The following is a 14,495-nucleotide window of genomic DNA, read 5'->3' on the forward strand; positions in this document are numbered from 1 at the left end:
GTATACATGGTAGTATTTATGTACTGTACAAAAAACATGTCCTAGAAACTTTTTAAATCTACTTTTAAGAATCATTGATTTTTAACCTACCTACCTTGCTATCTAACCATGAATCAAACATAAAGCTAAATCAATGTTTTTCCAGTCTTTCTGTTTTATGCAGAGATGGACCAAAAATATCAAACTAAAGCAAAATTAGTTGCAGAGATTTTCTTACAAATTTTCTTGAACACAATTCCCCTTTAAAATAAAATGTTCCTGACATCTTTAATTCCACATTTCAACAGTTTAAGACCCTTTGAGAGGCTCTTGGTCTTATTCAGTGGTGCCTGGGGCGTATTTTCCACAAGGTAGAAACTTCCCCAGATATACTCCACTGCTCATCACCTGGCCACTTCATTGCTTTCCCAGCAACCTGCAGAAAAGTTAATTACTTTTTCATCTGATTTTCTGAAGAACTAAAGAGTGATTTTCTGGAATGTGATTTGAAAAGAAGGTAGCCAAAAATCCTATTAAAATCTGATGTTTTCACCTTATACCAGGATCAGTTGTCCTAAAAACTAGCCCATTTTTGAGCTCCCAGAGCTCCAGCCCACTAGAAGAGCAAATAACCATCTGATTTGCAAACACTGTCTCCTGAAAGAATCTGACCTCAACTTCTTAGGAGATCCAAGTAAAGAAAAACCAGGTCTTCTCTTAATTGAGTCATCATCTTAACTCACTGGTACATCAAATACGAGAAAAGCAATTTCAATGAGCTGTGTATTTTATATTTATCTCAGTTTATGTTTTTCATCCCAAATGCTTTACTCTTCCCTGGTTTCAAGTTCTGGTTCTCTATGGTATAAGCTGCCCTCCTCTCTCATCTGCATGGACAACATCCCCTCTGGGCAGTAAAACTGGCCCGACAGGTACTAAACAAAATGGAAATAAACGCTGAATGGTTGTTTTAAATCCAAGTACTAAAGAAGGAGCTGTAATAAAGTTACCACAATAATTCACTTGAGTGAACAAGGAGAATCCACAACGCAGCAGTATCTGTTTACCTTCATGTGTAGTTTTTGTAGCATTTCCCCAACTCAAAATAAGAGCATTAAAAATAATTCCAGTGACAAACTGGGGCCCCAAGACACAGGTGCAAGCCCAGATTTTTCCACACTCCCACGGACTCATCTCAGCATAAGCCCACTCCCATTCCTGGCTAGATGGCCACTTCTTATGTGTATGTAATATAAATCCATGTGTGTTTTTTTTTGTTTGTTTGTTTGTTTGTTTTTTTAGCTGAGCCATCTGCTCAGCAGCAGCTCAACCCGGGCCGGGCATCGAACCGCTGTTGCTCAGAGCTCGCACTCTTCACCAAGCTCTTAACCAACTGAGCCACTCGGCCCACCTTAAATCCATGTTTTGTGCTTCTCTTTCTAAATGGCATTATTTTTACAAAGATAATTTAGAACTACAATGTCTACTTTGGGGAACTTTCAATATGAACAAAATGGGGAAAGGAGTTAAAATATGAACACAAATGGAAAAAGAATAAACCTGCAAAAAAAAATCTTTATTTCAAAATGATGGCAGCATGCCAGCCATCTGAAACTCATGTATCTGGTGCCATGAAGAATCCAAGAGAAGGTTGAGAGTCAGAAAAGAATGAAAACAGACTCTGAGACACTCCTGGTTAATACAGGAATAACCTGCATTCAAACAGGGGTTTTAAAACAGTTTTAATATATCTGATCAGTTGCTTTCTGAATCTTCAGCAACAAGGTACCCAAGAAGGGAGAAAACACTGACAATAGTAATTTGTAACCTAGAAGCCTGACAGCAAGAACAGAAAATGCATACAGGAACTCAGAAAGTTAAGCTGAACTATCGGCTCCCCAAATCCTGGGGATATTTCTACATTACAGCCCAGGAGGAGACTAGACTCCCTGATTAGCAAGGAAAGCTTAAATTATTTTGCAAACAATGCACTGTATGTGTCCATATGTTTACCAAAAGACACGTGATAGGCTGCTCATTGCAGAACTATATGTAATAGCCACAAAGTAGAAACTACCCAAATGGCCATTAATGGTGAAATGGATAAATTGCGCTATCTTAACAGTGGAATACTCTACAGCAATAGAGATGACAGATCTACAACTACCATAATTTATTTATCCATTTCTAGAACGGCTCTTGAGTATGGCCAATGCTGATAGTCTGAGGTCCTTGAGTAGCAAAGACTGAGAAAAAGATTTAAAGTCAGAGTTTGCTGAGCTACTGGGACCAAAATAATGCCTCATTCTGGGAATATGTGTGGAACCAGTGGCTTTTTTATGGCTGAGTTTTAGGATCTGTATCTGGTAGGGACACTTCTGGGCTTCCCTATTCCTCTTAAATTGCATCCCTGTTAGCAAATACCAACTCAGGTACAAAAACTAGTAGTTGGGGACAGCAGTATGAGAACCTGTTTCCACTCCAAGGAATTTCATATTGTTTCTCATTGAAACTTCAGCCTTCAGACTTCTTAGCACAATGCCTTTCCCATAGTATTTGCATAAGGGAGGAGGGAAGGACAGCAAAGGAAGGAAAGAAGAAAGCAAGTAAGCAGTTACTGCATTTCCCCATGTGTGAGACGCTCCCATGTATAAGACGCACCTTAATTTTGGGGCCCGAAATTTGAAAAACATGTATTACATTTTTGAACTCAAGTTTTATTCATCATAAAATTCATACAACTCCTCATCACTGTCAAAACTCCCAGCCACTAGCTTGTCCTCATCTGTGTCTGGTGATGAATCACTGTCTTCATATATTGCCTCATCCTCAGTTCCATCTATGGCATTTGAAATCTACAACCACTGTATAAGACACACCCAGTTTTTAGACCCCAAATTTTTCAAAAAAGGGTGTATCTTATACATGGGGAAATATGGTAGTTTACCTGGGAAAGTGCAGCAATGTAAATGCTGGGGTGGCTTGCCAGATGGGTAAGGCTGCTTAAATCCAAGATGTCTCTTCTGAAGACTCTCAGTTTGGAGTTACAGATATTTTGATGAAGAACGTGACTGAAGGTTGAGAACGGAAGGGTAGAGAACAAGAGGAAATAATAAGCCCTCTTCTGGGGAGTATCTCAGAGCCATAAACACATGTGGCGCAAGCCTTTTCTTGGCAGATAGAGAAACGTTAATAACTTTAATGTTGCCCAAAAAATTTAGTACATTGTTTTGAAGTATTTAGGCATTTGGAAGGCATACAGGAGGAATGTAGCACATGTATAGGGATTTTTCTAGATTCAAATAAACATCTGAAAGTTTCCTGGTACGTATTTTATAAACTGAAGGCATAAAAAAATGCTCTCTGATCCTTTCAAAACTGACTTCCGTAGCATAGGGAATCTTAAAATCTGAAAATATCTGAAGAAATTTCTGAGTGGCTGTGATGGTTAATTTTATGTGTCAACTTGGCCAGGGTACAGTACTCAAATATTTGGTCATACAAATCTGGATGTTGCTATGAAGCTGTTTTGTACGTGACACTAACATTTAAGTCAGTAAACTTTGAGTAAAGCAGATTATTCTCATCCGATTAGTTGAAGACCTTCAAATGAAGACTGACCTTCCCCAAAAAATCTGCTAGCAGATTGCTTCAGACTCGAATTGCTACATGGACTCTTCCCTGGATCTCCAGCCTACCCTGCATTTTGGACTTGCCAGTATCCACGTTCATGTGAGCCAATTTCTTCAATTAATTCAATCTCTTTTTCAATAGATGATTAGATAGATAGATAGATAGATAGATAGATAGATAGATAGATAGATAGATAGATGATAGATAGATATGGCTATAGATATTGAGATATACAGACATATAGATGTAGATATATATACATATCTCACTGGTTCTGTTCCTCTGGAGAACCCTAACTAATGCAGTGGCTTAAATCATTGCATTTTCACTGTAGCTAATTGCATATAAACAAATGTACCAGCTTCACAGTGAATATATGCTTGCACTGCCTAAAAGACTTATACAAGATTATTCAATTTATCCAGCTGAATAAGTTGAATTCAGTAAGAACTGAATTCCTATTCAGTTACTGAATAAGAACTTTAACTCTAAATATCATTCAACAGAGCAGGTCACTTTTTAAGGTGCCAAATACTCAGCTACACCCTATTTTAATTCTCGCCAGGGTTCTTTAGGATTCTAATGACCTGTCTGATAGATTTGTAGACTTTTGTGGACTGACAGTTTTTCATTAGCCTGAAGACAGCTTATTCACTGTCATCCATTAGGAGAGAGGCAATGCCTTGTCCTTTTAGATCAGTGTAAAACCTCCGAATCAGTACACATAGAATCAATGTAACACTAATTTCTGGCTTTGTGCCTTGCTTTACTTAGCCTCTCTTGAATTTGTACTCAGGACTAGGACTGCTCTGCCGCAGTGCATGTTCCCACTGCATCAATTAATTCATTCCCCAGGTCAATAGGTGAATGATGCTAAAGTAGAAGTTGACTTTCCCAGCATGTTAGTGTTTCACACCCCTAAGTAACAGCTACCAAATGCAAGTCCATTACCATAGCTAAAGGCTGCAGGTGAACACGGGGCTGGATACAATGCCCACTCATCCCAAGGTGCTCCTCCTGGCATAGACTGTTCACAAGCTTTGTCTTGGTTCTCTCAGCAATTTGTGCATTTTGTCTTTGCCCCCCTAACTAAGCAGCTACCTTCATCTTCAAAAAAATAAGTGGAAACTCCTATATTTTTGTGTTTTAAAACATCTACAGGTATGCCGGAGTATTGTATTTCTATGTTGATTAAGAATCCAACGTGACTTTTTTACTGTGCTAGTATCTTGTTAGGATTGTTACTGGTTTTTTGAGTATCTGGTTACAAAGGTATACGAATATTAAGTGGTCGGCCCCATCCCTACTTGTATTTTTTTTTAATATGACCTGTGTGTGTTTGCAGAATATTAGATTTTTTGAAATGCGTACACTATGTTACAGCGGAAATGCCTGCATTGTAATTCATTCATTAACATCCCCAAGCTAACCATATCTGCCAGACTGAAGTACATGCTATGCCAACAGATACCCATGGAGGAAAAGAAAAAGTATCTTGTATCACAAACACTAACACTAGTTTATAGCATGTCTGTCAGAAAATATGACATATGAAAGTCCAAAAACATGGATTTTCTAAGCAAACATCAGTTCACTCTTCAGGAATTCTTCTACTTTAGCCCAGAGCAGACTGTAACTCTGTTCTGTAGAACCAAGAATTACAAGGTGACTGTTACATCAAGGATGAAATAGTGCAGCCGCCATGCCTGAGTCGATGGGATACAAGTCAGCAAATGCTGCCACCACCTCCCATGAGCCCTGCTATGCCCTTCTACCTCTGGACCAGGTGACACAGGCAGATGACAGCAGGTGGTACTTTCACCACTGCATTCAGATTTCAGAATGAATAACTCATCTGCACTTTTTTTTTTTTTGCTATATATCCAGACATCTAAAAAAATTCTTGGTCAAAGATACCATTATAACAAAATGGCCACTTCAGCGTGCTTCATAATTGTACAGTTGTAAATTATCACAATGGGATATAATGGCTGAACAGTCCCATAAAATGTCCTAAACCTAAATCAAATAAATGGAAATTGAAGAGAGTTGTTACCCTTGGTGTTTGTGTGGTAAAAAGGAGCTCTTAAATATGTCGTTATCTTAAATCTCTTCCAGGACTGGGGTCCAACGCATCATCGTGCCTTAGGGTGGAACAAATCTTTATCTCCTTGAAAGAACACTGACCAGATATTACTGACTATATGAGCGAAAAACTATATATTTATCATCAAACACTATAAACACAATCTAAACCACCCAGATACTCACATTTTGAAAATACTCAGGAGCTGAGATGACAGAAGAGCTGCCTGGCGTCTTCCAACCCAAGTTGGCTCAGGGCCATACCCCACTGAGTGGGAAGAGACGGATAACTGAGGCGCTATCCAATCAATAATCAGTGTCTCTCCATCTGTCTGTTGCTCCTTGCCTTTCGCCCCCTCTCACCCTGTGTCTCCCGCCCTCTCTCTGAGTTTCTCTCTTTCTTTGCCTCCATTTCTCCTCTGCCCTTCCCATCTTGCAAGCACCATATCACGTCACTGACATGGGCTTCTGAAGCAACTGCACGGTTACAAAAGAAGACGATCAGACTGAAAAGCCCTAAGGTAGAACCTAAGAAGGGGAAATAGAAAAGAAACCCCAACTAGTACTCAAACTACATGTAGCTCCTTGTTTTTAAAAATGTCCTTGTTCAATTTTAACTTATCCTGCTATCTTTTTTTCAAGGCTTTTCTATTACTTTCCCCCCTTCTTATCAAGAGAAGGATATTTAATTTCTATCATTTATCATAATGTGAATCTTGAATCCATATTAAACTTTTTCTTTGAATGTGCATTTGCTTATTGTTAATTAAATATTTTTCTATTTAAAAAATAAAATTTTTAAAAAGAAGAAAAAAAATGTCCTTGTTAAGTGGAATTGGAGTTCAACTGATCTTTTTCGTCTCAATTTTAGTAATCATTATAGTTATATGGAAATGCTGACGTAAACTGTTTTGACAATCCATGTACAGGGTAGTTTTTTTTCTCCTTAATTCAATTTCTTGTTTCTAAATTACTAAATTAAAGACTCGTCAATATTGTGTGTGTAGAAATGTCACAAGCCATATGGCACAGCTGACCACACAGGATCAATTTTGGTGTTTGACCAAATCCTACCCGAGCGCTGTCTGGCAGGTCACCAATCACACTAACGCCTGTTGCACTATAGTCATCTGGGTCTGTCCCTGGTCTGGCTATGGTAGCAGCACCTGTGCCCACTGACAAACTCACTGTAGTTCCAGAGCAGGGCTTTCATGTTTCTGCCTGTGAAAATGTGGGGTTCTACACTAATTTATCAAAGCAAATCAATTCACAAATGATACTCAAAATTGCTACAAATGGAGTTGAGAAAACTCTGAAAAGCTTCAGCTCTGAACTGAGGAGAGAGGTGAGTTCTACCATTCCTCTGCCTCAGGTCAAATGCACAATGCACACACCCACACACACTCTATTTCCTTCTCTCCTTGCCAACCTCTGAACACACAACCAGCTCACATCAAGAACTTGAAAAAATATAGAGAAAACTAATAAAAGAAATGAATAAAAGATGTCCCGGCTTAACTACAAGTGGGTGGAGAAGTGGAAATTTCCCAATGGCCTGGAAAAATCGGAAAACCAAAAACGAGTGAATACATTTTTCCAGTCAAGATGCCAGGGTAGGTAAATGCTGTGCTTACTTCCTTTCCAGACCACATTAAAATCACAACTAAGCTATGGGACAACCACCATTGAGCATCACCTGATGCCTAGCTGAACTGAAGCCCTACAACATACAGAAGAAGTCAACTCAATACTGGCAGGAAGAGCAGATGTGGAACAGGCTGGTCCACACCTGCGTGCGGCCATTAAGAATTAGGAGGAATAGCTCGGCTGTGGAAATCCCCCTTGAGGAGCAAGAGGTCCCAGCCCCACACCAACTTCCCCAGCCCAGGGTTCCACTGCCGGGGAGAGTAGTCCCCGTAACTCCTGGCTGTGAAAACCAGCAGAGATTGTGGCTGAATGAAACAAGGGCAGCTGCTGTCCCAAGTGCTCCTATTAAAGGGTCCGTGCACAGACTTACCGGCTGACAGACTCACTCACTCTGAGCTCCAGTGTTGGGGCAGCAGCTAGAAAGGCCCAGGGACATAGAGGGAGGAAATAAGTTGTCTGGCATCAGGACAAGGGGAGGAGGGGCAGCTTTCTCCCAGGTGGAGGAGATGGAGGAAGCCTTTGTTTCTTTGTTGAGTCCTCCCACCGCTCAGCATACAGACACCACCGTCATATTTGAGTCCTCATCAATCGCCCCGCCCTGGTGATTCCTGGAGACCCCACCCAACTCAACTTTCTGACTCACCCAAACTACTTCCAATGACTTTACTGTACAAACTGTCTGTCTTAGCTCATGCTGCAGCCTCTCCTAAAATCTCTCAAAGGTTCACAAAACCCAAACAAGCTGCATCTGGCTTTGGTGAGTCCCGTACCTCTGGCTGAGCAGCCCTAAGCCTGGCACTAGCGACAGCTAGTCTCGGTTCAAGGCTGGCCTATCAAGGCACCCCCACCCCAGCACAGGTGGCAGGCATCTGTGGACTGCTTTGCCAGGTGGCCCTGGGCAGGGCACAAGCTGTGGCAGAACTTGGCCTGCAGCAAGGTCCCTCCCAGGAGGCTCCAGGGCTGGCATGCCCAGTGCCCAGCTTTGAACCAAGACAGAGTATCACCCACCTGCCTCCAAATGACACATGCAAAGGGCAGACTAGACAGGCACCAGAGCTCTGCTAAAGCAAATCCTTCTCCTCAGGGTCAGTCCCTGCAGAACAGCTCCTCCGCTATAGTCACCCAGTCCTCACAACCAATCAGACCAAGGGTCAATCCTTCCCACTGATGTGCAAACAGCAACCAAGGCTCAACTACAACAGGAGGGCATACACAACCCTCATAAGGGACACACCTGAAGCACACAGCTCAGGTGACCAGGGAGAATGTGCCAGCCACTGGGCCCCACACAACACCCACTATAATACATAAGACCACTCTACTAAGACTGGATGACAAAGTAGCCCTACTTAATAAATAGAGACAAACACAGGGAGGCAGCCAAAATGGGGAGACAAAGAAACATGTCCCAAATAAAAGAACAGAACAAAGTTCCAGAAAAAGAACTAAATAAAATGGAGACAAGAAATCTACCAGATGCAGAGTTCCAAACTCTGGTTATAAGGATGCTCAATAATCTCAGGGAGAACTTCCACAAAGAGACAGGAAACATGAAAATGGAGATAGAAAACATTTAAAAAGAACCAGTCAGAAATAAAGAATACAATAATTGAAATGAAGAATACATTAGAAGTAATCAACAGTAGATTAAATGAAGCAGAGAATCGCATCAGCAATTTAAAAGCTATGGTAGCAGAAAACACCCAATCAGAACAGCAAAAAGAAAAAAGAATTAAAAAAAATGAGGATAGTTGAAGGGGCCTCTGGGACAACATCAAGCATACCAACATTTGCATTACAGGGGTTCCAGAAGGAAAAGAGAGAAAACAAGAAATTGAAAACCTATTTGAAGAAATAATGATGGAAAATTTCCCTAACCTGGCAAAGGATATAGATATGCAAACCCAGGAAGCAGAGAGAGTCCCAAAAAAGGATGAACCCAAAAATGCTCACAGCAAGACACATCATAATTAAAATGCCAAAGGTTAAAGACAAAGAAAGAATCTTAAAAGCAGCAAGAGAAAAGCAATTAGTTACCTACAAGGGAGCTCCCATAGACTGTCAGTTGATTTTTCAACAGAGGCTTTGCAGGCTAGAAGGGGTTGGTACAAAATATTCTAAGTGATGAAAAGTACAGACCTACAACCAAGATTACTCTACCCAGCAAAGCTATCATTTAGAATCGAAGGACAGATAAAGAGCTTCCCAGACAAGAAAAAGCTTAAGAAGTTTATCACTGTCAAACCAATACTACAAAGAATCTTAGAGGGACCTCTTTAAGAGGAAAAAAAAAAAGAAAAATATATCAAAATTATGAATAATAAAATGGCAATAGCTACGAATCTATGATTACTTTCAATGTAAGTGGATTAAATACTCCAATCAAAAGACATAGGGTGGCTGAATGCATAAGAAAACAAGACCCTTACATGTGCTGCCTACAAGAGGTTCACTTCAAATCAAAAGACACACACAGACTGAAAGTAAACAAAGGGATGGAAAAGATATTCCATGGAAATGGAAAATAAAAATATATGGGGAGCAATACTTATACCAGACAAAATAGACTTAAATCAAAAGCTATAACAAGAGACAAAGAAGGACCCAGTAATCCCACTTCTGGGTATTTATCTGAAGGAAACCAAAATGCTACTTCAAGGGGACATGTGCATCCATACATTCACTGCAGCGTTGTTTACAATGGCCAAGATGTGGAGGCAGCCTGCGTATCCATTGATGGATGAATGGATAAAGAGGAGGTGGTACATACAAATAATGGAATATTACTTAGCCATGGAAGGCAACGGGTTCTTGCCATCTGCAGCAGCATGGATGGATCTGGCGGGTATTGTGCTGAGTGGAGTATGTCAGATAGAGAAAGACAGATGCAATGTGATTTCGCTTATATGTAGAATCTTAAGAACAAAATAAATAAACAAAACAGAAACAAACTCATAGAAACAGAGAACATTTTGATGATTGCCAGATGGAAGAGGGGTTGGGGGTGAGTGAAAAAGCAGAAGGGATTAAGAAGTACAAATGGTTGTTACAAAGTAGTTATGGGGATGTAGGGTATAGCTTAAGGAATATAGTCAATAATATTGTGATAGCGTGGTATGATATCAGATGGTTGCTGGGCTTAGTATGGTGATCACTCCCTTAAGTATATAAATGTTGAATAACTATGGTATGGTGTACACCTGAAACTAATATAATATTGTTAGCTATATTTTAATAAAAACCTTTTTAAAAAGAAATGAATAAAAAAGCATGCTGCATGGACTAAATGCATTCTCAGTTTATGAACCAAGAAATAGAAGAACATTGGCTTACTCGATGCATTCAGCAAGTATTTGAGTACACTTACTGAGTACCTAATGGATACGAACGTCCTTTTCACCAAGATAATGCTCCTGGTACCAGAAATTGCACAAGCTAGGTTATTACAAGTCTGCTTTCTGTCTTTCCCCAGACAGTCTCTCCCCACTTCAAGGACTTTTCTTCTTGACCTGGTACAATCTTCCTTCTGGAATTCTCTTGCATAACCACATCACCTTGCCCATTCTCGTTTCACCTGCTGGCTGACCTAATTTCAGCTTACTAGGAAGTGGTAACAGTCTATCCTGACTCTGTCCTTTTTGTACACTTGCCCAGCTCAGATTAACAGGTCACATGACTGCTCAGGACCCTCTCCTCCCAGCCTTTAAGGGAAGGAGTCACTCCATTTTCTAAGAGGAAATGAACTTAAAATGTGTGGACAAACATCCTAGACACCATTTTCATCCTTTCACAATGCAATATTATTTTCTCTCTGGTATCACAGTTATTGATGACTGGGGAGTTTAACCCAAATTTAGTAATGTTTTTATCTAAGAGCTGGAATGAACTTTGAAATTAAAATCAATACCATGTTTTGCCACTACAAGAACCAAACATTCTTATATCTGTTCTCCTCAAACTGTACATGAATACCCCCCATAGGCATGGGACAGGGTGCCACCAAGTGGGGAGAGGGAGTGTCAGGTAGGACACAAAGCTACCACATGAAACGGCACACCTTTCCAAGAGACAATTGTCTGGAGAGGCAATTTCCCCTCTGAAGAAAATATAATATTTTATATTAAGACAAGCCCCAGTATGTTATGGAGTAAAATGAACAAATACATGATTTTTTTAAGATTCAAACTCAAGACTTCAATAAAAGTTCCTTCTTGTAGCAGTCTGTCAGGCTATGTCCACAATATATGGAGTTTTCCAGCAAATAACTCTCTTGCCTTTAAATGGTCTTTGAGGAAATTTTTGAGAAACATTTCACCCATACTTTGAACTTCTCAAGGGCCTAAATTACATCTCATCCTTCTCTTTGTCTCCAGGGAACTAGGATAGTACCTAAGATAGTGTCTGACACAAAACAGGTACTCAATAATGTTTGCAGAATCAACTTGGCTGAAATAATGGCAATGGCATTATCAATAACAAAAGACATTTATCACATTTAGATGGGAAGAAGGGAAGTTGAACAGCAGTATGAGGAAGTGGAATAGAAGCAATCCAATTTACCAAAACAGTTATGGCTGCCATGGTAACAATCAGCCGAAGCAGCTCCCTTCAGTTCTTTTCCACTTGAACAAGTACAGGAAGACAAATATTGTACTTGTTAATCTCCCATCAGAAGGGGGTGGAGTTTAGGACAAAAGTCTACCAGGTGCATGGGTGGCCGTTAAATTTAATAACCTTTGAAGAGTTTGGAAAGGTACTGTGAATAATATCACCAATAATATGAAGTTCTGGTTTGTACACTGATCCTAAAAAGGTAGTTTTAATCATTTAAGGGTTAAGTGTCAAATATTTGCTGCTGAGACCTGACAACTGTGAAAAGTAGATCCACATGTACACACATCCATATATACATAAAAATAATATGATGAGGTATTTCCTTATTCCTAAAATTGTTACCTTTCTAATTAGCTGGACCCAAACCAAATTATAGATGAAAGATGATGCAAAGAGTAGAGTTTATAACAGTGTTTAAATTTCTCTACTTCCCTGGGGGAGGCACTGCATTTTAACTGACTTGTAAATACTAGAAAAGATGGGTATCACACCCACTTTCTCTACACAATGCCTCTTACACTCACTCAGTGAGTCACTGTCCATGTCTAGTTCCCTGTACTTTCCAAACTAGTACTAGGCGGAGGCAGAAGGGAGGATTCCTTGTCCTGCAGGTCTAATCTGTGAATGGGTGAGCCAAGCCACTGCAGCCTCTCAGGGCTATTACCTTTTCTGAGTCTTACAATTCAGGTATGTAAACTGCCAACCAAAATGATGCCTTTCTGATCTTCTGAATAATGACAGCCAGAGCTGCATAAAATTTCAACTAAAATCTAAGCAGAAAGCCGAAAAACATTTTACAGCATTCACATGTTTGTCGTGTCTGAGGAAGAAAAAGTAGTGGCTTGAGACATACCGTGACACCAGACACAGGCAGATGCAAATTAATCTCAAACAAGCAAAAAATTGAGTGGCTTTCCTGCCATGCGCTGAACCTGCAGACATCCCTTTCCCCCTGAGGATTAAGTTATTAACTTTATGTTATGTTATTTCTGTCGGGAGTCATAAGAGTAGAGAATTTATTATATGATTTTATCGTGTTATTCTGTTGCATAAAAAGAGAGTTTTTCAGTTCACAACATCTGGGGTCAAATCCCTGCTCTTTTTCTTACTGGGCAAGTCCCTTAGCATTCTACAGGTCTAAATGTTTGGGACTAGGTTTCTCCATCAATCAGAGATAAGAAAGTGTAACCTTCACCCCCCCACACACACACACACCAAGGTTATTCTGAAACTTAAACAAATGAACACTAAAATGCCTAGCACACGGTAGGCACTAATGAATCTGTGTTCAGCAATATATATGCCAACAGTGTCTCTTTTTCTTAGTAGCAGGAAGAGAACACATGTAAAAACTACTATAGAGGATACCTAATTGGCAAATGGCCCGATGCCAGTTAGGTGCAGCCAAGAGTCCTTGAGTAGGTGAAGTGACCGGGTTGTGTTGAGGAGGGGACGGCTCTTAAACCGGTTTCCGGAAGACTCTCTGGATCGCGAGGTTTCACTATGGCCCGTGTAATCAACCAAGTGCCTTTTGCAGGGCTCAGAAACGGGCCCGTGAAACTTTCTCCCCAACCCTTCCCCTAACTCTTAGAGAATCTCGGTCTTGGAAAAGTTAGTGAGTCGGTGAATGGAGAAAAGGAACTCAAGGGTAAGAGCAGGCTCCAGTGAGTCTGCGCACCAAACCCATTCACCTCCCTCCAACGCACACACGCACCTGGGGATGAACTTGGCCTCGTCCCCGAGTCGCGCCTGGAAGTCCTGCCAAGCCTGGCCCGGGCTCGCTGGGCCCCAGGGAGTTGCCCGCGCCGCCGCCACGTCCTCGTCTCCGTCGTCCCCCTCGCTGTCCCCTCGGTCGGACCCGGCGCGGGCCTCGGCGGGCGCCCCGCAGCCCCGGCGGCGCCCCCCACGGCGGGCCCCGCGGAAGCCGCGCGCGAACTCCTGGAAGGTGATGGTGCCGTCGCGGTCGGCGTCCAGCCGCCGGAACACGGCCTCGGCGTCGGCCGGCCGCACGCGCAGCTCCGAGCACAGCGCGCGGAACTCCTCGAGCTCCAGGCGCCCCGAGCGGTTCGCGTCGCAGGTCGCGAAGACTGAGCGGAGCTGGGCCAGCTCCTCGGGGTCCCCGTCCGCCTCCATCCCGCCCGACGGGGGCGACCGAGAGAGCTCCGGGGCGCGACGGGGCGCGCGGCACGCCCTGAGCGCGGCACCAGCGCGAAGTCCGGGGCCACCGACGGCCGCCGGGAGCCTCGGCGAGTTCGGCTCGTCCAGCTGGCTCGGCCGCTTGCGGGAACGTCCGGGAGGTTCCAGGCGCCTGGCTGGATCGGGGGCGGCGCGCCCCAACGCTGGCCCAGCGCGCGCACCCCGGTGGACCCCGACCGGCCCCGGGAGCTGCACGAGCGCGACCCTGACGCCGCGCACCGCACAGCAGCGTCCTCCCGCGACCGAGTGGCCGGCGCGTCGGCACTCGCCACTGTCCCGGCGGGGCCCGGCTCCGCCCAGCCCGAGAGGAGGAGCGCGGCTGGTTCCCACGCCTCCCGCGG

At 42.5% G+C, this 14,495-nt stretch overlaps 1 protein-coding gene across 1 annotated transcript in view; it reads right to left on the reverse strand.

Annotated features, from left to right (window-relative positions):
* The window catches only part of RASEF (RAS and EF-hand domain containing), a 96,782-nt gene extending 82,584 nt beyond the window's left edge, over nucleotides 1-14,198 (reverse strand). Inside the window, exon 1 of the mRNA XM_019628276.1 lies at nucleotides 13,673-14,198. Coding sequence (XP_019483821.1) covers nucleotides 13,673-14,091 — 419 coding nt within the window. The 5' untranslated portion in view covers nucleotides 14,092-14,198. The remainder of the gene's footprint in view (nucleotides 1-13,672) is intronic.
* Nucleotides 14,199-14,495: the final 297 nt, after the last annotated feature.

Source organism: Hipposideros armiger, unplaced genomic scaffold (assembly GCF_001890085.2).
Source record: "Hipposideros armiger isolate ML-2016 unplaced genomic scaffold, ASM189008v1 scaffold_777, whole genome shotgun sequence".
In the NCBI taxonomy this organism is placed as follows: domain Eukaryota; kingdom Metazoa; phylum Chordata; class Mammalia; order Chiroptera; family Hipposideridae; genus Hipposideros; species Hipposideros armiger.